The sequence below is a fragment of the Brassica napus genome, chromosome A1 (genome assembly GCF_020379485.1).
Source record: "Brassica napus cultivar Da-Ae chromosome A1, Da-Ae, whole genome shotgun sequence".
In the NCBI taxonomy this organism is placed as follows: Eukaryota; Viridiplantae; Streptophyta; class Magnoliopsida; order Brassicales; family Brassicaceae; genus Brassica; species Brassica napus.
Window position 1 is genome coordinate 1470273 of NC_063434.1, and position 20347 is coordinate 1490619.

At 36.3% G+C, this 20347-nt stretch overlaps 5 protein-coding genes across 7 annotated transcripts; 1 reads left to right on the top strand and 4 right to left on the bottom strand.

Moving 5' to 3' along the window:
• Positions 1-2457: 2457 nt before the first annotated feature.
• Positions 2458-7348, top strand: LOC106347211 (aconitate hydratase 1). Its single transcript, XM_013786759.3, has 19 exons — positions 2458-2668; positions 2735-2839; positions 2926-3179; positions 3265-3450; positions 3534-3695; positions 3868-4012; positions 4122-4264; positions 4347-4403; positions 4506-4585; positions 4666-4741; positions 4924-5109; positions 5214-5281; positions 5365-5483; positions 5575-5696; positions 5782-5880; positions 5970-6449; positions 6540-6638; positions 6736-6978; positions 7075-7348. Exons 1-19 carry the CDS (start codon positions 2665-2667, stop codon positions 7141-7143), a joined length of 2697 nt encoding a protein of 898 aa, XP_013642213.1. The 5' UTR covers positions 2458-2664; the 3' UTR covers positions 7144-7348.
• Positions 7349-7813: 465 nt separating this feature from the next.
• On the bottom strand, positions 7814-9400 carry LOC106370308 (probable prolyl 4-hydroxylase 11). Its single transcript, XM_048735132.1, has 4 exons — positions 9092-9400; positions 8276-8384; positions 8104-8203; positions 7814-7961 (listed from the first exon to the last, which is right to left on the bottom strand). Exons 1-4 carry the CDS (start codon positions 9398-9400, stop codon positions 7814-7816), a joined length of 666 nt encoding a protein of 221 aa, XP_048591089.1.
• A 1007-nt stretch (positions 9401-10407) lies between these two features.
• Positions 10408-10996, bottom strand: LOC125575902 (probable prolyl 4-hydroxylase 8). The gene is made up of 3 exons (XM_048735136.1): positions 10798-10996; positions 10568-10684; positions 10408-10481 (listed from the first exon to the last, which is right to left on the bottom strand). The coding sequence occupies exons 1-3, from the start codon at positions 10994-10996 to the stop codon at positions 10408-10410; spliced, it is 390 nt and encodes a 129-aa protein (XP_048591093.1).
• A 218-nt stretch (positions 10997-11214) lies between these two features.
• Positions 11215-13550, bottom strand: LOC106370297 (probable prolyl 4-hydroxylase 11). The gene is made up of 7 exons (XM_013810338.3): positions 12912-13550; positions 12331-12422; positions 12150-12247; positions 11966-12065; positions 11696-11832; positions 11488-11599; positions 11215-11414 (listed from the first exon to the last, which is right to left on the bottom strand). The coding sequence occupies exons 1-6, from the start codon at positions 13218-13220 to the stop codon at positions 11499-11501; spliced, it is 837 nt and encodes a 278-aa protein (XP_013665792.2). The 5' UTR covers positions 13221-13550; the 3' UTR covers positions 11215-11414; positions 11488-11498.
• A 1394-nt stretch (positions 13551-14944) lies between these two features.
• LOC106370281 (probable prolyl 4-hydroxylase 8) lies at positions 14945-16920 on the bottom strand. 3 transcript variants are annotated; one of them, XM_013810327.3, is made up of 8 exons: positions 16596-16912; positions 16423-16516; positions 16185-16282; positions 16009-16106; positions 15620-15749; positions 15451-15542; positions 15173-15261; positions 14945-15093 (listed from the first exon to the last, which is right to left on the bottom strand). In XM_013810327.3, the coding sequence occupies exons 1-7, from the start codon at positions 16790-16792 to the stop codon at positions 15188-15190; spliced, it is 783 nt and encodes a 260-aa protein (XP_013665781.2). In that variant the 5' UTR covers positions 16793-16912; the 3' UTR covers positions 14945-15093; positions 15173-15187. The 3 variants fall into 3 exon arrangements, with proteins under 3 accessions (XP_013665781.2, XP_022543609.2, XP_048634507.1); XM_022687888.2 differs by having other exon boundaries at positions 15355-15542; positions 16596-16909; XM_048778550.1 differs by having other exon boundaries at positions 15355-15542; positions 16009-16282; positions 16596-16920.
• Positions 16921-20347: the final 3427 nt, after the last annotated feature.

Here is a 20347-nt window from a genome sequence, read left to right on the forward strand (position 1 = left end):
TAAAACTGAAAATCTTGTTGCTAAAACTAGATATATTGTTTTTAGTCTTTTGCGTTTTATTTATTTATTATGAATTTTTATACACATATTATCAATGTACTATGATAATTAATACTAGCAAATACTCCTTATGACATAATATTTATAAACACAATAAAGGTTTTTGACGTAATATTGGTTGCCTGATGATCTTGGGCACCTGGTGACATATAATACAAGAAACATATATATTACAGTATTATATTATCATATTATTCTGGCAGTCATTTACTCTCGGATTAGGACAACAATTACTCGTTAGTTATAACTTATAACTCACTTTCAATTACCACGCGGAAATAATGTTGATTAGGAAAAAGAAAAACTTATTTGATTTGCCTTTCCTTTTATAGGAAGTTCCATTGATATGAACAATAGTTTATTGTTATACTACACAAAAAATGGATCAGATAATATTTGTACGTGCAAGCGATAAGCTAGCTAAATATTAAATATGACTGTATATCATACATACGTATTTTACGTATAAAGTTATTTACGTACGTGTACGCATTTTCAAGGAAATTTAAATGCTTTTCTCTTACCGTTTCTGTATTGCCATTTGTATATCTATTAGGTATGTATCGTGGTCTACCAATCCATTTATATTCAGACATTTTGTAGGATTTCATGCAAAACACCACGTTTATATTTTGATACGTTGTTTTCACTTGTACCTTAATGCTGAAAATCAATTTTCAACATATAAATATATAATTAGAGAACTCAGGATTATTTTTGAGTCCAGATACGTGTAGATGTACATTTTTTCTTGTGTGTTGTGTGTGTAAACGTAGATGTAGATTTTCTTAGAAGACTTTCGAAAATCCCTTTGCTAACGATATACTTAAATATTTTTCCACGTATACCATGCATGTTCTTAAAAAATCATTAATAGTAAATTAATAACCGTTCTGAGACAATGAATGTTGGTACACCATACATAAAATGTGGCATCGTTTTGATATATGAAATTTATTCTTGAACCTATTCAAAATTGTTGTATAACAATCTCGAATAGCCAAATTTAGGTCACCATTTATTAAGTTACAAAAATATATAGCTCAGATTTTATTGATTTTGGATATGGGCATAAATGATAAAATTGTCTTTATGCTTGACTAAAGAAGTTATACCAACCGACTCCAGTTTTTCATATTTTTTTTTCAACACGTCCTATAAATACATTTTGATAATTTTTTTTTTTTTTGATAAATGTCCTATAAATACATACTCCACCGTTTCCTATAGTTGACGAAAAATCGACGAAAAAATATCTTCCCCGATATCATTTTATTGCAAGCATTTTTTTCACTGGTTCAGAAGCTGGTCCCATGAGTATTGCAGTGATTAAATTCAAATCTAAGCGTATGCATGATACATGGTTGCGTTGCGTGTCATGTACATGTACATGTATTTTAATACGTACTGAGAGTGGGGTTATAGTGTCATGAAACTGGCCGATTTGTTATACTAATATATTCGGTGTGTTCGTGATGTTTTGTTATTTTTGAGATTCAGCATGACTTTTTAGCATTTTACACAAAGTTTTTTCTTTTTGACAATCGATTGAAAAGTGAAAGTAACAGATAAGTTTGACCTACAAGGCTATAATAAAAATGAAGATTTGATCCATAAAGAAACAGAAGATAAAAGCCAACTGAAAATAAAGAAGAGAAAAATAAATATGATTGGTAGGTTATCTACATGGTGACCCAGGTCACGTTTTACCGGTGCTATCTTTGGATTGACGTGATCGATAATTTAACCCAGCCACTACTTGCATATCTACTCCTTTATTTATTTGTATGCAATCATCGCCAAGTCAAATTTACTCCATGAATCTAAACATATTTGTACATATATGAGTTTATTCATACTAATCAAACTATCGAGATGAAGACTGAAAGAAAGTACACCACTCTATAAAGAAGGTGAAATCAGATGAGTCTCTTTCTAGTCTGGTAAAAAAAAAGAATCTAACCAAACTATTAATGCATTTTCCTAGATAAATACACTGAAGTGCTTAAGATTAAGGACTTAAAAACTGGTGAGATTTAAAAAAAAATGCAGATGAACTGAGCACTGATGGATCATGCATTAATGATTCACATATACATCTATCTAATCATAGCCTAAACAAGGAGGGCTAAACCAGCCCAGCCCTCAGCTGTAGATTGGGTAATTACTAAGCCCAAATGATCTGCTAATCTGATTTGCTGTAATCACAAAGATGGATTGGGCCCAAATTTACTAAAGCATGATGCACAAAACAATTTTAACTTTAATTTAGATTTTTTTTTCTTTGCACACGATTCAAGGTGATGAAGAATTATCTATTTGAGGAAATAAAAGTGGAAGGATAATAATACAGATAATTCAAATTAAAATAAATACTATAATTCACTTGATCCAAAAAGAAAAGCAAATGAATATTCACAAAAAAAAAAAAGAAAAAAGAAAAAAGCAAGTAGCCACACTTGTGACGAGAAGAGCCCCCACACGCCACGGATCTTTCATTATAAAAGAGCCTTCCTTCTCAGCTGCTGACTCATCGCCTCACCAACTCCACTAACACAGATCTCTCTGCTTCCCTTCTCCACACCGAGCTCTAACGATCCATCCATGGGTAACGATTTATCTGCTTTCTCCTTTTTTTGTTTATGATCTCCTCGATCTGATGTGTGCGTTTCAGCTTCCGAGAATCCTTTCCGCAGCATACTGAAGGCGCTGGAGAAGCCTGATGGTGGCGAGTTCGGAAACTACTACAGCTTGCCTGCTCTCAACGATCCGAGGATCGGTGAGTCTCCTTCGATCCTGATCTTTGCTACGAACGAAAAAATTGATCGAGAGAAATGTTGTTTGTTGTTGTTGTGGATGATGCAGATAAGCTCCCTTATTCGATTAGGATCCTTCTCGAATCGGCGATACGTAACTGTGATGAGTTTCAAGTTAAGAGCAAAGACGTTGAGAAGATCCTTGATTGGGAGAATACTTCTCCCAAACAGGTTGAGATTCCCTTCAAGCCTGCTCGTGTGCTTCTTCAGGACTTTACTGGTGTCCCTGCAGTTGTTGATCTTGCTTGCATGAGAGATGCTATGAACAATCTCGGTGGGGATTCTAATAAGATTAATCCTCTGGTTAGTTGATTTAGATTGGTTGATGTCATGATAGTGTTCCTTGTGGTATGATGCAAGATTTGATTCATAGTCTTGATGCATGCAGGTCCCTGTAGATCTTGTCATTGACCACTCGGTTCAAGTGGATGTGGCGAGGTCAGAGAACGCAGTGCAGGCTAATATGGAGCTCGAGTTCCAGCGTAACAAAGAACGGTTTGCTTTTCTTAAGTGGGGTTCCAATGCTTTTGACAACATGCTTGTTGTACCTCCTGGATCTGGAATTGTTCATCAAGTAAGTAATAAGGGTTCAGAAATAACTGAATTAGCTTTTTTGATGCTTAGATAGACTAAGTTTTTTTATTTTGCTATTGACAGGTCAACCTAGAGTACCTTGCCAGAGTTGTTTTCAACAGAAATGGACTTCTTTACCCAGACAGTGTTGTTGGAACTGACTCTCACACCACTATGATTGATGGACTGGGTGTTGCTGGATGGGGAGTTGGCGGTATTGAAGCCGAAGCTACCATGCTTGGTCAGGTAAAATAGAGCTCTTTTGGTACAGAACTCATAACTAACTGTCTAATACTCTTTCAGAAGCTTTGGTTCTAATGTAGGATGATTCTTTGGCAGTTCAGATTTAAATAATATGTTCATTTTTTTTTGTTTTTCAGTTATAAACTGTAACACAAATTTATCTCTTTCTATGCAGCCAATGAGCATGGTCCTGCCTGGTGTTGTGGGTTTCAAACTAACTGGAAAACTAAGAGATGGAATGACAGCTACTGATCTGGTCTTAACAGTCACTCAGATGCTGAGGAAACATGGAGTAGTTGGAAAATTTGTTGAATTCCACGGTACATTTTTGAAAAATATTTGATATTTGTCATTTCTGTACACCTATCCAGTACTTGACTGAGCTAGGCTAACTCATATATGCATCCGTTGTTTTTTTTACTACAACAGGGGAAGGGATGAGAGAATTATCTTTAGCTGATCGTGCTACAATTGCTAATATGTCTCCTGAGTACGGTGCAACCATGGGATTCTTCCCTGTGGATCATGTCACGTTGCAGTACCTTAAGTTGACAGGCAGGAGCGATGAAACTGTAAGGGGTTGCAAGGGGAATCTACATAATTTATTTTGATATTGCGTTTCATCAGGTTAGTGATTTGTGAGTTGGATTTCAGGTTGCTATGATAGAGGCATATCTGCGAGCAAACAAGATGTTTGTGGACTACAATGAGGTAAAAACCTTGCACTTCTCTGATGCTTCATTTCTTATGTCTATTTTCGTCTATCATAGAACATAACATATTCTCCACTTGGAAACTCTTTACTCATCTCAGCCGGCGAGTAAGACAGTATACTCCTCAAAGCTGGAATTGAATCTCGAGGATGTTGAGCCCTGTGTTTCTGGTCCCAAGAGGTACTAGTAGCGAATATATTCTACATAAGTTTTCTAGGATTTATTCTACTTATAACATTTATTTTCTATGCACAATACAGGCCACATGATCGCGTTCCCTTGAAGGAAATGAAAGCGGACTGGCATTCTTGCTTAGATAGCAGAGTAGGATTCAAGGTTAGAACTCTCCTTTCTGTTCAGAAGATATTCCTAATGTGATTACTTGTGGTTTTGAAAAAAATAGTAGGTATTATGTCTAGGTGTTTGAGTCTTTAAATGGGTCCATAGACAACTGTGTCCTGCAACACTTAGTATACAAATATTTTGGCAAGTGATTCTACCTATCAATGATATTTCAGGGGTTTGCTGTACCAAAAGAAGCACAGAGCAAGGCTGTAGAGTTCAACTTTAACGGGACCCCGGCAAAGCTTAGACATGGAGATGTTGTAATAGCAGCAATCACCAGTTGCACAAATACCTCAAACCCTAGTGTTATGCTTGGCGCTGCCTTGGTTGCAAAAAAGGCCTGCGAACTTGGACTGGAGGTTTGACTACCGTGCCATTCTGGCCGTTTCTTTTGTGTGATCATGTTTTCATATCTTTCTGTCAGTGGAAGTAATAAAAGTATCTGAAATTTCTCCAATATTAGGTTAAACCATGGATTAAAACTAGTCTTGCTCCTGGCTCTGGAGTTGTAACAAAGTACTTGGCAAAGAGGTACTGCAGATACACCACTGAATGTTTTATAATCTATTTCCTTGTATGTTGTATCATTTGTTCCTGAGTTTCGAGTCTTGCAGTGGCTTGCAAAAGTACTTGAATCAGCTCGGGTTCAGTATAGTTGGTTATGGGTGCACCACATGCATCGGAAACTCAGGGGATATCCATGAAGCTGTGGCTTCAGCAATAGTTGATAATGGTAAGTCCTCAAGTAATTAGTTATGAACTGCTTATTCACTTGAATGTTCGAAGGTTAAACTAATATATTTCTTATACTGTATATGCACAAGACTTGGTGGCATCCGCTGTGCTGTCCGGGAACAGAAACTTTGAGGGACGTGTTCATCCGTTAACAAGAGCTAACTACTTAGCTTCCCCTCCGCTTGTTGTAGCCTATGCACTGGCTGGCACTGTATGTTAATGCCAACTCTAAAACCATTACACAACAATCAAAGCATTCTTGATATGTTATATAAACACCATGAATGGTCTTGTAGGTTGACATTGATTTCGAGACGGAGCCCATTGGAACTGGTAAAGACGGCAAAAAGATATTTTTCAGGGACATCTGGCCCTCTAACAAAGAAGTTGCCGAGGTAAATATATTGCTGCTTGTGCAATACATGAACAATAAAGGCTTTATAATTGGAAGAGATGTCAAGCTCGCGGTTTGATTTTTATTTAGGTTGTGCAAGCTAGTGTCCTTCCTGACATGTTCAAAGCCACATATGAAGCAATCACCAAAGGCAATTCCATGTGGAACGAGTTATCCGTCGCGTCAGGCACACTCTACGAGTGGGATCCGAAATCAACTTACATTCACGAGCCACCTTATTTCAAGGGCATGACCATGTCTCCACCCGGTCCACATGGTGTGAAAGACGCCTTCTGTTTGCTCAATTTCGGAGACAGTATTACCACTGATCACATCTCACCAGCTGGTAGCATCCACAAGGACAGCCCAGCGGCTAAGTACTTGATGGAACGTGGGGTGGATAGAAGAGACTTCAACTCTTACGGGAGTCGCCGTGGTAATGATGAGATTATGGCGAGAGGCACTTTCGCTAATATCCGTATAGTCAACAAACACTTGAAAGGAGAGGTTGGTCCCAAAACAGTTCACATTCCTAGTGGAGAAAAGCTTTCCGTCTTCGATGCTGCCATGGTATAATCTCACACTTCCTTGTTCCTCTCTTTGGTCACAGTTACTTGTCTTGATGATTCACATGAGATTTTCTTTTTGTGCTGTAACCAGAAATACAGGAACGAGGGACGTGACACAATAATTTTGGCTGGAGCTGAGTATGGAAGTGGAAGTTCTCGTGATTGGGCTGCTAAGGGTCCAATGCTTCTGGTACGTTTCTGGTTTTCTTATATGCTTCGGTTATTTCATTAGCAACAAACAATTTTTTTACATTTTATGTTTTTTTTCTTGAATATTTTGACGACAGGGGGTGAAAGCTGTGATTTCAAAGAGCTTTGAGAGAATTCACAGAAGCAACTTGGTGGGAATGGGAATCATACCGTTGTGCTTCAAGACAGGAGAGGATGCTGAGACTCTAGGCCTAACGGGCGAGGAGCTGTACACCATTGAGCTCCCAAACAATGTTAGTGAGATCAAACCAGGACAAGATGTAACGGTAGTCACAAACAATGGCAAATCCTTCACATGTACACTCCGATTCGACACAGAGGTAAAACAATAGATGATCTATTCTGGCTACTTCTTGATTTTTCTAGCTTTTAAAGGAGAGTGATACGAAGTATTAAAGATGAATTCGGAATGGCAGGTGGAGTTGGCTTATTTCAATCACGGAGGGATATTGCAATACGTGATCAGGAACCTGATCAAACAATAAGAAAACGGGTAAGCCCCAGAGATAGCTTTTCTGTACCCAAAAGGTTTGTTGCAATAAAAATGTTATCATGGAGGAGGATGAGAGTTGCGTTTAATTTAAACTTTGCTTTCTTTTTCTCTTTTGTTTGTTTTGCTTCTTCCTAGTCAATTGGAACCATTGTCACTGTCAAGGCGTTTTAAAATAAATATGACAACTCTTTTGTTTATGGGTAAGACGCATTGATAAGATTATAAAATCATGTTTTCATAGTTAAGAAAACTGGAAAAACAATATATTCTAAGACAAGGAAAAGATGACTGGTTTCTTGTTTCTTTTCAACTGATCAAGAGGTTTACTCCATTGAGGTAGCATGTGTGAGATCATGAAAACCTTCAAATGGAGACGGAACATTAAATACAATACAAAGGATTCATCAACATAAAAAAAAAAAAAAAAAAAAACATAAGCGAAGTCGAGAGCTCACCTCTAAATAAATGCTATTTTTATTGTTGTGTATTAGGGTCGGGGTACTTGAACTCCTGAAAGTGAAACAATTTATTTGCTGCCCACTTGTTTCCTTTGATTACTGGACTACCAGCTGAATCAATCAAATGTTTAAATCTCATTATGCAAGTCAAAAAGGGTAATAATATTATGATATAAAGAAACGCATGAAGAAAGGCAATTGTGTTTATCTCTCACCATGCAAACTAGAAGGGTCTTGCGACCCGTCAGGCCTATTGTTCCAGAAGAGTACAGCGTCTCCCTTCTTTGGTGAAACAGATAGTCCGCTACTGGACATAGGGAAGACTGTTTCGCCTCCTTCATCAACGTCTGACCTAATTAATCATTAAAAGAAAGAAGATTACTAACTTACTTACTCACTCACTAGATAATATCGCTTCTTGCGACTGATCAGATCATGAGACATATAGATTATTATATATAAAAAGGGGTTGTATGTGTATAGTTTTAACATACAGGTACATAAGGAAAGTAGCAATTCTTCCCAATCCATCAAAGTGAGGGTCAAATTTCTGCCCAACTTCATAATGGATAACTCGAAGACCTTCTCCATTTTCTGCATTTATTAACTTTAAACCAAGACAATGTAAAGAGTAGCAACAATATAACCTTAGAAAGAATCATATACCTACAGGAAGGAAGGTGAACTCTGAGATCCTATTCTCAATCTCTTCCACAATTTTGTCATGTCCTCTACTAATAAAACTTCCCGTGCTCGTTCTCGCGCTGCATGCACATTAATGCACACTTCAATTCCAAATCTCAATTTTTTCTTAATTAAAAATCTTGACAAGGGGATCAGAGAAACAAAACAAAAAGATTCGAGTATATATACAGAACCTGCTTACTCCTTGCACTCCGGTTGTCGCATTACTCACTATTGACCTCACCATATTAGGTTTTGCGAGGCTAATCAAGTGCTCACATTCTTCATTTTTCTTTACATATTAAACAGAGCAAAGATCAATGAGCCGCCCTAAACCTTTGAAGTGTTACCTCCAATATAAAAGGAGTTCTCATCATTAAATAAAAATGAAAAATAAATTAAATTAAATTAGAGAGAATAGCAAAAGGTTCTCACTGCAGGAATTTTTAAAATCTGTATAAGTAAAATATTATAATAATATTATCTTTTTTTTTTGTTTTAGAACCTTGGAGAGGTTGTAACTGTTAATGTTGCTATAAATTCTTTAAAAGGATGAAGCCAGGGATTACGTTATTACATTCTTTCTCATGAGAGAAACATGTGTCAGTTGATCCTATGTGTTTTTTTTTTACTGTAAGAAGATCTAAAGCACAAACCCTAGACAGGATCTAGTTTATTTAACTTGTCTGACAAGCTACATGAACTAGCATGCAGGTAGCAAAGTCTCGTCTACCAAATAAAGTATATATAAAATCAAAATTTTATCCCAAAAGAATAATAAAAAAAGGAAGGAATTACCAAGAAATTGTGGTAAAGGAAAGCTCTAGGTTTCATTGAGATAACTTCAGGCCAACGCTCATGAGGAAAGCGCAACGAAGCATCAACCCTCTCCATGTGACACGTAAGTGCTGTCAACAGAGGGGGCAGCGAACACAACAAGATTGATAAATTATTAAAGCCATCAATTTTCACGTTCACTGAATCACCCATTGTTTCTTTGAACGTGTCGATGTGCTGCATAAGGTCTGAAACTCCATATATCTTTAGCTTGTGCAACCTCTGCTTCAGATACTGTGAGATAGTAGACGGTGAAGCCGAAGCAGACATGTTGAATTCGCAAGAGAATCTAATCAAGGTATGAACTCCAGAAAACAATTGAGTTCGCTTCTTCTTTTTAAGTTAATTTTGTGAGTAATTAAAATCTGTATACAACAAAAAGAGAGGATAGCTACACATCTGTATATATCTCGTTATATATAATTGAAAACAAAATTTTAAAATTGATCGATATGACAGGCTTTTTATAATTAAAATCGAGTTAACAAAGAAAATAACTCATAAGGTAAAAACATCAGAAATTTCCTATGATGATCATTTTTAATTTATTTTCACAAAAAGAGTCATAAATAAGAAAGTGGCAAAAACATGTTTTATTAAAAAGTAAATATACATTTATACTTTTAGTATTAATTAATTTAGACTTAAAGTCTAGAGTTAAGGGATAAAGTTTTGGAATGAAAATTAAAAATTTTGAAATAACAATTAAAAATTTTAAAATACTTTTTTTTTAAATAGTTTTAAAAAATATTTTTGAATTTCAAACCGAAAATTTGAAAAAAAATTTTTGGAAAAAGTTCAAAAAAGAAAAATTACAAAAAATTTTAAATTTGAAAACATATAATTCGAAACTATATTTTTAATTGTTATTTATTTATATTTTCATATCTATAAATTGAGGGATAAAATGATCTTTTGACTATTTAATAAAAAATTTTGGTTATTTTTTTTTCGAATTTTTTTGTGACAAAAACTAAAAAAAAAAAGCTATTTGAGAAAATTGCCTTGACAACATCAAGTAAGTTTTACTTAATTGAAGGCCAGAATGTGATTTTGCTGGTGCGGAGTTTTGAGAGCTTTTAAGAGAAGCATCAGGATGAGATTGACAATGATACACACACTAGTACATGTTGTTGGTTAGATAAGATCATGGAAACCTGCAAAAGAGTACAGAAAGAATAAAACAATCTGAGACAATGCAAAGGATTCATTACTAAAGTGAGGTTAAGAGCTTACCTATCTGTAGTCCAAAAAAAGAGCTTACCATTTTTTTTTACTCAATTCTTGTACTCGTGAACGTGAAGCCATTTAGTTGATGACGACTTGTTTCCTATAATCACTGGACAGCCATCTGTATCAAAAAAAGAAGTATCTGAGAGGTTTGGTTTTAAATCTCTACTAATTTAAGTGTCATAATTAATCTCTGACCATGCATACTTGAAGGATCTAGAGACCCATCAGGCTTCATGCTCCAGAAGAGCAAAGCGCCTCTCTTCAATGGAAGAACATAGAGTCCTTCTTTACCACATTGTGAGAGCTCGTTCCACCATGGGACTATCACAAATATTAATAGAATCAAATAAAGAGGATTAACTAACGCATATACATATAGTGGAAAATACTGTGAAGGAATATGGTTTAGTTAATATATACAGGTACATGAGAACAGTAGCAACTCGTTGCCCTCCCCTTTAGACGTTTTAACTCGTCTTTGAAATAGTCATGGTGAGGCTCATATTTCTGCCCAACTTCATAATGTAGAACTTGTAGACTCTCTCCATTTTCTGCACTGACATTACACATTAGCCCCACACGAAAATGTAGACTACCAACAAGACCAGTCCTAAGCACAGGCAAGTTAAACATTGGTAAGCCCCAGAGAGCTTTCTGTACCCAAAAGGTTTGTTTTTGTTCTTTTTGTTTTTTTAGGTTTGTTGCAATAAAAATGTTATCACGGAAGAGGATGAGAGTTGCATTAATTTAACCGTGCTTTGTTTTCTGTTTGTTTTACATCTTTTGCTTCTTGCTAGTCAACTAGAACCATTGTCACTGTCAATGTGTTTTAAAAATAAATATGACAACTCTTTTGTTTTACGACCCCAAATGATGGGTAAGACGCATTGATTGAAATATAGAATTATAAATCATGTTATCATAGCGTCAAAACTGAAAAAAAAAACAATATATTTTCTTAGATAAGCACAAAACAACGGAATTCTTATTTCCTTTTCAACTGAGAAAGAGGTTAACTCCAGTGACATCTCATGTTCGAGATCATGAAAACCTGCAAATGACGACAGAAATTAATACAATCCAAAAGGCGGATTCATTCACGAAAAGTGAAGTCAAGAGCCTACCTCTCAAAAAGCTATTTGTATTGTTGTGTATTAGTGTAGGAGCCTTTATATTCGTGAGAATGAAACCATTTAGTTGCTGCCCACTTGTTTCCTTTGATTACTGGACGACCAGCTGAATCAATCAAACTCATCAAACCAAGTCAACAAGGATAATAATACTATGATTTACGAAACGCATAAAGAAAGGCAATGTGTTTGTCTCTCTCACAATGAAAACTCGAAGGGTCTTGAGAACCGTCAGGCCTATTGTTCCAGAAGAGTACAGCGTCTCCCTTCTTTGGTGAAACAGATAGTCCTCCACTGGAGTTAGGGAAGTCTGTTTCGCCTCCTTTATTAACGTCCGACCTAATAATTATCATTAAAAAATTAGAAGATTACTGACTTACTCATTAGATAATATCGCTTTCTTGTGACTGATCATGAGACATATAGATTATTATATATATAAAGGGGTTGTATGTGTATGGTTTTAACATACAGGTACATAAGGAAAGTAGCAATTCTTCCCAATCCATCAAAGTGAGGGTCAAATTTCTGACCAACTTCGTAATGGATAACTTGAAGACCTTCTCCATTTTCTGCATTTACACCATCACACAACTTAAACTCCACAAGACAATGTAAAGAGTAACAACAATATATCCTTAGAAAGAATCACACACCTACAGGAAGGAAGGTGAATTCTGAAATCCTCCTCTCAATCTCTTCCACAATTTTATCATGTCCTCTACTAATAAAACTTCCCGTGCTCGTTCTCGCGCTGCATGCACATTAATGGACACTTCCATATCTCAAATCTTGACGAGGGGGAGAAACAAAACAAAAAGAATTTGAGTACAGAACCTGCTTTGTTTTCCCCCTCCGTAACCACTCACCAATGACCTCCTCATATAAGGTTTGGCGAGGCTAATCAAGTGCTCACATTCCTCATTTTTCTTACATAAAAATTTATAGAAAACATAGCATTAGATCAAACCCTAAGCCTTTCAAGTGCTTATAAATCATTTAAAACGATGAACCCGAAGATTTACGTTATTACATTCTTTCTCATGAGGGAAACATGTGTCAGTGGATCATATGTGTTTTTTTTACTGGAAAGTTGTAATTAAGAAGCTTTTTTCTTTACATAAAATTTATAGAAATGTAGCATTAGATCAAACCCTAAACCTTTCAAGTTCATATAAATCATCCAAAAAGATGAACCCGAAGATTACGTTATTACATTCTTTCTCATGATAAAAAGAGTTGATCCTATGTGTTTTTTTAACTGGAGTTGTAAGTAAAGCACAAACCCTAGACAAGTTCTAGTTTCTTTAACTTGTCTGAAGCTATATGAACTAGCAAAAGTCTCATCTACCAAATAAAGTATATAAAATCAAAATTTTATCCCTAAAAAGAATAATTAAAAAAAAGGAAGGAATTACCAAGAAATTGTGGTAAAGGAAAGCTCTAGGTTTCATGGAGATTACTTCAGGCCAACGCTCATGAGGAAAGCGCAAGGAAGCATCAACCTTCTCCATGTTACACGTAAGTGCTGTCAACAGAGGGGGAAGAGAACACAACAAGATTGATAAATTATTAAAGTCATCAATTTTCACCGTCACTGAATCACCCATTGTTTCTTTGAACGTGTCGATGTGCTGCATAAGGTCTGAAACTCCATATATCTTTAGCTTGTGCATCCTCTGCTTCAGATACAGTGAGGTAGTAGACGGTGAAGTCGACGTAGACATGGTGAATTCGCAAGAGAATCGAATCAGGGTATGAACTCGTACATGAAGCGCGAACTTTATGAAGAAAACGATTGAGGCTTTATATATTATCTAGGGTTTACTTCTTTTTTTTTAAGTTGAATTTTGTGAGTGATAATAACAAAAAGAGAGGATAGATACACAACTCTATATATCTCGTTATACAATAATAAAAAAGTATTTAATCATTATTTAGACAGTTTTTTTATATTTAATAATCGAGGTAATTAAAAAATAAAATAATTCATAAGTATAACATTAACTGTGTTTCCAAACGAGTTATTTAGTCCAGTGGTTTGATTAAAAGTTCGTTAATACTTATACACTAGGTAATAACCCGCGCCTTGCGCGGAATGTGATTATTAGTTTCGTTATTTTTAATAAAAATACATTAAATCTGTTTAATCTGGATATTAGTTCGGTTTTAAGTTTTTTTTTTGGTTTTTAATCTATTGATAAAAACCAGAAATTAATATTATTTGTTTATTTTCATGTTATAAATTTTAAATATTCGTCATATCGAACCAATAGTTTCAAAACAGATAATAGTTTAAGAAAAATAAAAGAAAATTATTAAGACAAATCATTTCACTACAATTTGGTCTGTTGTGAAAGAAGCATTAAGAAAAATATTTCAACTTTCAAAAAATTAGATTCTTCAGTTGTGGTAAATACTTAGATACAGAGTGTTCACATCAAGGTGCATATGTATGTGTATGTAAAAAATATATAAAAATAGTTGAGAAATATATAAAGATATTGTTAATTAATATTAAATGACATTTTTTTCAAAATAATACATGAAAAAAAAAATTAAAATTAATTTAAAATAGAAAGACCTTGACATTAGTAATTTTTTCATATAAAGAAAATAAAATTGTATTTGTAAATAGGGGTGGGCACATATCGAATATCTGGGTATTTAGAAGCATTTGTATCGATTTGATCTTTAGCCACCTAGATATTCGGTGACTCGGATATCCGAAATATTTTAGAATTTTGAAGAATATCCGATTTGATCCGTAAATAAAATAAAAAAAATTTAAATAGTTGAAACATTTAGCGATAACATTTTATTACAAAAATAAAACATTATTTAACTTTTTAAATTCTAGTACCTAATATAATAAATTTAATTCATAAAAATATTGTAAAACTGATATCAAGTATAATATATATATATATATATATATATATATATAACATATATATATATAATTATTTACATATATGTATATATATATGCATATAATAGTTCAAATTAGATATTTGTTCCTAAAAATATTGGTATTTGTGATTTGCTTCTTTTTTGGATATTGTATTTTAGTATTTGATTGTTTCGTAGAGTTACGGATATCCAGATTTTTTTGTTCAAATCAAAAAGGATAACGAATCGAATTAAAATTTATGAATATTTTGCTCAACTTTATCTGTAAACAATAAAAATAATATATATAGTTTGGTTTTTGATTCGTTATCTATTTTTATTTGAACCAAAAACTCCAGAGTTTTATTGGAATCATATATGTGAGTTTTATATTAATAAAAATAAAAAATATATAGTGTGAACATATTTATGAGTATAGTGTGAACGCGTTAGCATATTTATTATCAAATCATTGTGAGGCTGACACGTGTCTATTATAATGTGAATGCATTTATTACAATGCTTCTCTTTTAATATATAAGGGATCAGCAGGTTTATGTTTCATTTTCCTGAAAAAAAAACTCTTTTTCCAAAAGAAAAAAAGGTAAACATTAACTACATAATTAATTTAAGGCCAGAACGTGATTTTGCTGGTGATACACGTACTACTAGTACATGATGATGATGGTGAGATGAGATCATGAAAACCTGCAAAAGACGATAGAAACAATAAAACAATCTAAGAAAATGCAAAAGATCCATCACTAAGGCGAGGTTAAGAGCTTACCTCTTCTTTTTTTACTCAATTACTGTACTCGTGAGCGTGAAGCCATTTAGTTGATGACCACTTGTTTCCTCTAATCACTGGACAGCCACCTGAACCATTCAAAAAAGTTTATGAGAGGTTTTGGTTTTAAATCTCTACTAATTTAAGTTCACAGAAAGACAAGCTATCTCTCTCTCTCTGACCATGCAAACTCGAAGGGTCTAGGGACCCGTCAGGCCTCATGCTCCAGAAGAGCAAAGCGTCTCTCTTCTTTGGCAGAACAGAGAGTCCTTCCTTACCACATTGTGAGAGCTCGTTCCACCATGGGACATCACTAATATTTCCTTTGGCTAAAGGGAAAACTGTTTCACCGCCTTCCTCAACCTCCGAGCTAAGGTAATATAGAATCACATAAAGAAAATTAACTAACGCATGGAAAAGATCGTGAATGAATATGGTTTTACATACAGGTACATAAGTACAGTAGCAACTCGTTGCCCTCCTCTTTTGACGTTGAACTCGTCTGTGAAATAGTCATGGTGAGGCTCATATTTTTGCCCAACTTCATAATGTAGAACTTGTAGACTTTCTCCATTTTCTGCAGTGAGATTACATGTTAGCTCCACAAGAAAATGTAGACTAGCAACATGACCGGTTTTGGGCATAGGCAAGTGAAACATTAGTTTATAACCCTTAAAAATTTTGAAATTTATTTAATTTTTTTTTTAAAATATTTACTCAATTGCCTAGTGTCCTCAAACTCTCTTAACCAACCTTGACTAACAACTTTTTTTAGTTCAGTCCAAAAATATAAACTGTTATCATGTTTTGGACAAGTAAGAAGCAAAGCCACATACCTACAGGAATGAATGTGAAATCTGAAATCTTATCCTCAATCTCTTTCACTATTTCGTCATGCCCAGTTTTAAGAAAAGCTCCTGAACTTGTTCGTACTCTGCACATTAACGCATTTTGATATTTAAAATTCAGGAAGTTTCCAGATGCATCTTGAAGGGGGAAACGAGTACAGAACCTGCTGTCTTTGCTCCTTCCAGTTTTGACATCAGCCACCTTTGACTTCGCCATATTAGGCTTTGCGAGACTAATCAAGTGCTCACATTCTTCATTCGTCTTTACAAAATTCAAAGAAAAACAGAGCCTAAGGTTAAAAAACAAAGACTAATAGCTTGAGTTGCAAGAAATATCTTAACTACACGAATATTAAGCACATAACAAGTCTAAATTTTATCTTAGAGAAGAAACAAATTTACCAAGAAATTGTGGTAAAGGAAAGCTCTAGGCTCCCACGATATAACTTCAAGCCAACGCTCACCATTACCTTCATCGTCTCCATAAGTACTCTCCCTGCTTATCAAAACCAAAGCTATCACCCAATCATTTCCACAGGTGAAAACAAAAACTCAAAAACACCATTCTCTCTAACCTCCCTTCGCTAGTCCGTTCAACAGTGGTGAAATCTGTCGGCCTTGAAGAGATCATGCGGGTGCTGGGCAGTGAAAGGATCCCGAGACCGAGAAGGATGAGAATGGAGAAGAGAGCAAGTATGAGAAATGTGAAAGCATGCGTCGTCAACGAAGATTTACGCGGCTGAGGACGGAGGTGCTTCGGTTTCTTCACCATTCTTGATTGGATTGTTTGTTTTTGTCTACAAGTTTTCAAGAAACCGTAGAGAATCTAATGAAACCGAAAGAAAAGACGTTACACTGAAAACATGCATTTGAATATGGAAAGCTAAGTTATGAGTAAATGAATTTGTTTTCTTCTTTAACGTGTTAGTTAGATACAAAGACAGAGTGGCTTCTCAACCTATAAGTGCATACTTATCAGGCTCCTTTTGTTTCTAGCATAAAGATTCTTTCCTTCATTTATAGTTTTGAGACACTTGTAGTAACTAGTAGCTGAATCTCATGTATTAATTAAACTTGTCAATTGATACAGATAAAATCATGTATTGTATTGTAAAAAAAAAAAAAAAATCAATGTATTATAGATTTGTAGACCCTTCTTAGTTTAACCTGCTCATTTTTTTTATCCCAAAAATTATATTAACCTTTTGTTCTAAAAAAATATTATAATTAACCTACTTATTGTAGTGTTAAAGAATATGGACTAAGTCCAGCAACACTTTTAGTTTGAGAAACCAATTATGATATGTAGAGCTTGATTGTTCTTTTGAGAAATCTACTAACTGTCTTCTGGTAATGTTAAATTTTTATTGTCTCCTTAAAAAATATTCTGTATCGGTTTACTAAACCGGAAATGAATAGTAAGTACAAACAAACTAAACCGATAGAGATCTTGATAATAACCAAAAGGAAAAAAGGGTCTAAGACATTTACGGCCCATTTAACCGGCCTAAGACATTTACGGCCCATTTAAAACAACCGACTAATGAGGAGCCGGCTACTCTATAAATAAGAGGCTTAGGGTAACAATTTTATCTCTTTGTTCATACCTCTCTTCGCATCTTTTTTTTTTTGGTAGGAAACTGGGAGAAAAGGACTCCCAGTATTTATTTAATAAAAAACTTCAAACTACAAACGAACTTGTCGAGGCCGTAGAGGTCCATCCACATCTTCTCTCAAAAGACTAACAACATCCAAAGGTGCAGTATCTAATCTATGAAACCCAAACGGAAAAGAAAAAGCAAGGTGAGTCAAACCATCAGCCAAGTGATTTGCTTCCCTATACACGTGAAGAATTCGGACTAACCAGTCCCTTGTTAAAAAGCCATGGCACAGCCGTACCAGGAAAGACAGCGGGTGAGTCTCACCAATTCCCATTGTAAGAAACTCCACCACCATCTTAGAATCCACCTCCACCTCCAGCCTACTAATACCTTTCTCCCATGCAATGACAAGTCCATAGTAAACGCCCCACAGCTCTGCCAAAGGAGCAGAGCACCTCCCTATGTTCAGTACGAATCCACCACACCACTCACCATCACCATTTCTCAAAACACCCCCTGCAGTTGCCAGTCCCGGGTTACCATGAGAGGCCCCATCCGTATTCAACTTCATCCATCCCACACGGGGTGGCGTCCAACCTATCATGATTTCAGTTCGTCCACCTCTGTCCCACTTCCTGCTCTCCGCATCCTTTGCTGCCATCACTTCTGTCGCCAAGTTCCGTAAGAACTTAACTCTGTCTTTCCAAAGACGGTTATCACCAAACACATTTCCACATCTCCATTTCCACCCCCACCAAACAGCTAAAGAGAACGTCGTAGCCCAGGGAACTCCACTACCCTCTTGCGTATCACTGAGATTCAGATAAAACCACTCAAACAATGACATTGAAAAGAAGGCTTGTCTCTTCCTAGTTGGGACGAGGCGGTCCCAAATTCCTGACATCGCAGGACAGTCTCTAAGCACGTGCAAGATGGTTTCGATTCCTCCTTTGCAAATCTGGCAAACATCCGTTCCACTTAGATGACGTCGAAATCGCTCTGCGTTCGTCATTATTGCCTGATTTCCAACAAGCCAGAGAAACATTTTTACTCTCTCAGGCGCCACCACACGCCACATTCTTTTGAAGAAGTTTCCCATTTGTGGCCGTGGAGCATCATCTCGTGTGATCAAATTATACGCAGTTCTCACTGAGAATTCTCCATTCGGTGTCTCTCTCCAACCCAACCGGTCCTTCGCTCCTGTAATAGTGTCGACCACCACTGCCGTGAGCTCCTGCCTTGTCTCGTCGCTGATAAAGGGGGAAATTCTGGTAAGGTCCCATCCCCCACCATCCACCCATAACTCTCTCACAGTTATATTCTCAAAACCCTCTGGAAGATCGATGATCGCGGCCTCTGAAAGTACTTCACCCGACAACCACCTGTCAGTCCAAAATTTGATTCTCCTTCCATTACCAATAACCCAAACATGCCCCTTCACCACTACTTCCCTGATCCCCAGTGCCACGCTTCTCCAAGTAGACGAGGCAGTCTTCCCCACCACTCTCCACGCTGGATCCTGAATGTCACCTACTACGTACTTGCCGCGCAAAACTCTGGCCCATAGACTCTTATCATCATGTAACAGGCGCCATCCTACTTTGGCAATCAATGCCTTGTTCATGTCTCTCGACACTCTAATCCCAAGCCCCCCATCAGCTTTGGGCTTGCAAATTTTATCCCAGGAGACCAGGTGCTGACCACTTCCCCACACAAAACTTCTTGACAGACTATCTAGCTTATCAAGAGTACTGGCTGGCAGACAGATTGTGCTCATCTGATGTACCGGTATTGATGATAAGACCGCCTTAGTTAGAGTAACCCTTCCTGCGAGGCTTAGAGTTTGTTTTTTCCAGCCTGATAGTCTTGAAGCCACTTTCTCCAGGACCTCCTCAAAAGTATCCTTATTTATTCTCTTTTGTAAGATCGGCATTCCCAAATACTTCCCCAGCTCCCTTGTCGACGCAATGCCACTCTCCCGACTAATGTGTTCTCCTCTTTCTCTCGAGACATTGCTAGAGAAAAATATTTTGGACTTTGGGAGACTCACTTTCTGCCCAGAAGCTCTACAAAACGTTTCCAACACTCTTCTTATCACTCGTACTTGCACCACAGATGCTTCCGCAAACAGAATTAAATCATCTGCAAAACAAATATGTGAGAGTTTCGGCCCTCCTCTCGACAGGCTAATAGGCTTCCACTTCTTCTCCACTACTGCTTCATCTATCAGATGGCAGAGCCTCTCCATACATAGTACGAAGAGATACGGTGACAGGGGATCTCCTTGTCGAAGCCCTCTCGATGGCTTAAATGATTCTGATTTCTCACCATTCCACAGAATACTCATTTCTGGCCCAGCAACGCATTCCATTATTCTCCCAACCCAGTCTGCTGATAGACCAGCTGCCCTTAGTGTGTTCTCTAGGAAATCCCAGCGCAGTCTATCATACGCTTTCTCCAGATCCAGTTTAAGGATCATCCAACCCTTTCGTCCCTTCTTTCTTCTCATAGAGTGAACAGCTTCTTGGACTATGACAATGTTATCAGCACTAAGCCTGCCCGGGATGAAACTAGACTGAGCAGGACCAATCAACTTATTCATGATACCCTTCAACCTCCCGACCATAGCTTTTGTTATCACTTTAAACAGCACATTACAGAGACTGATCGGGCGAAACTGAGTAATGCTCTCTGGTTTGAGTATTTTCGGAATCAAGACAACTAGA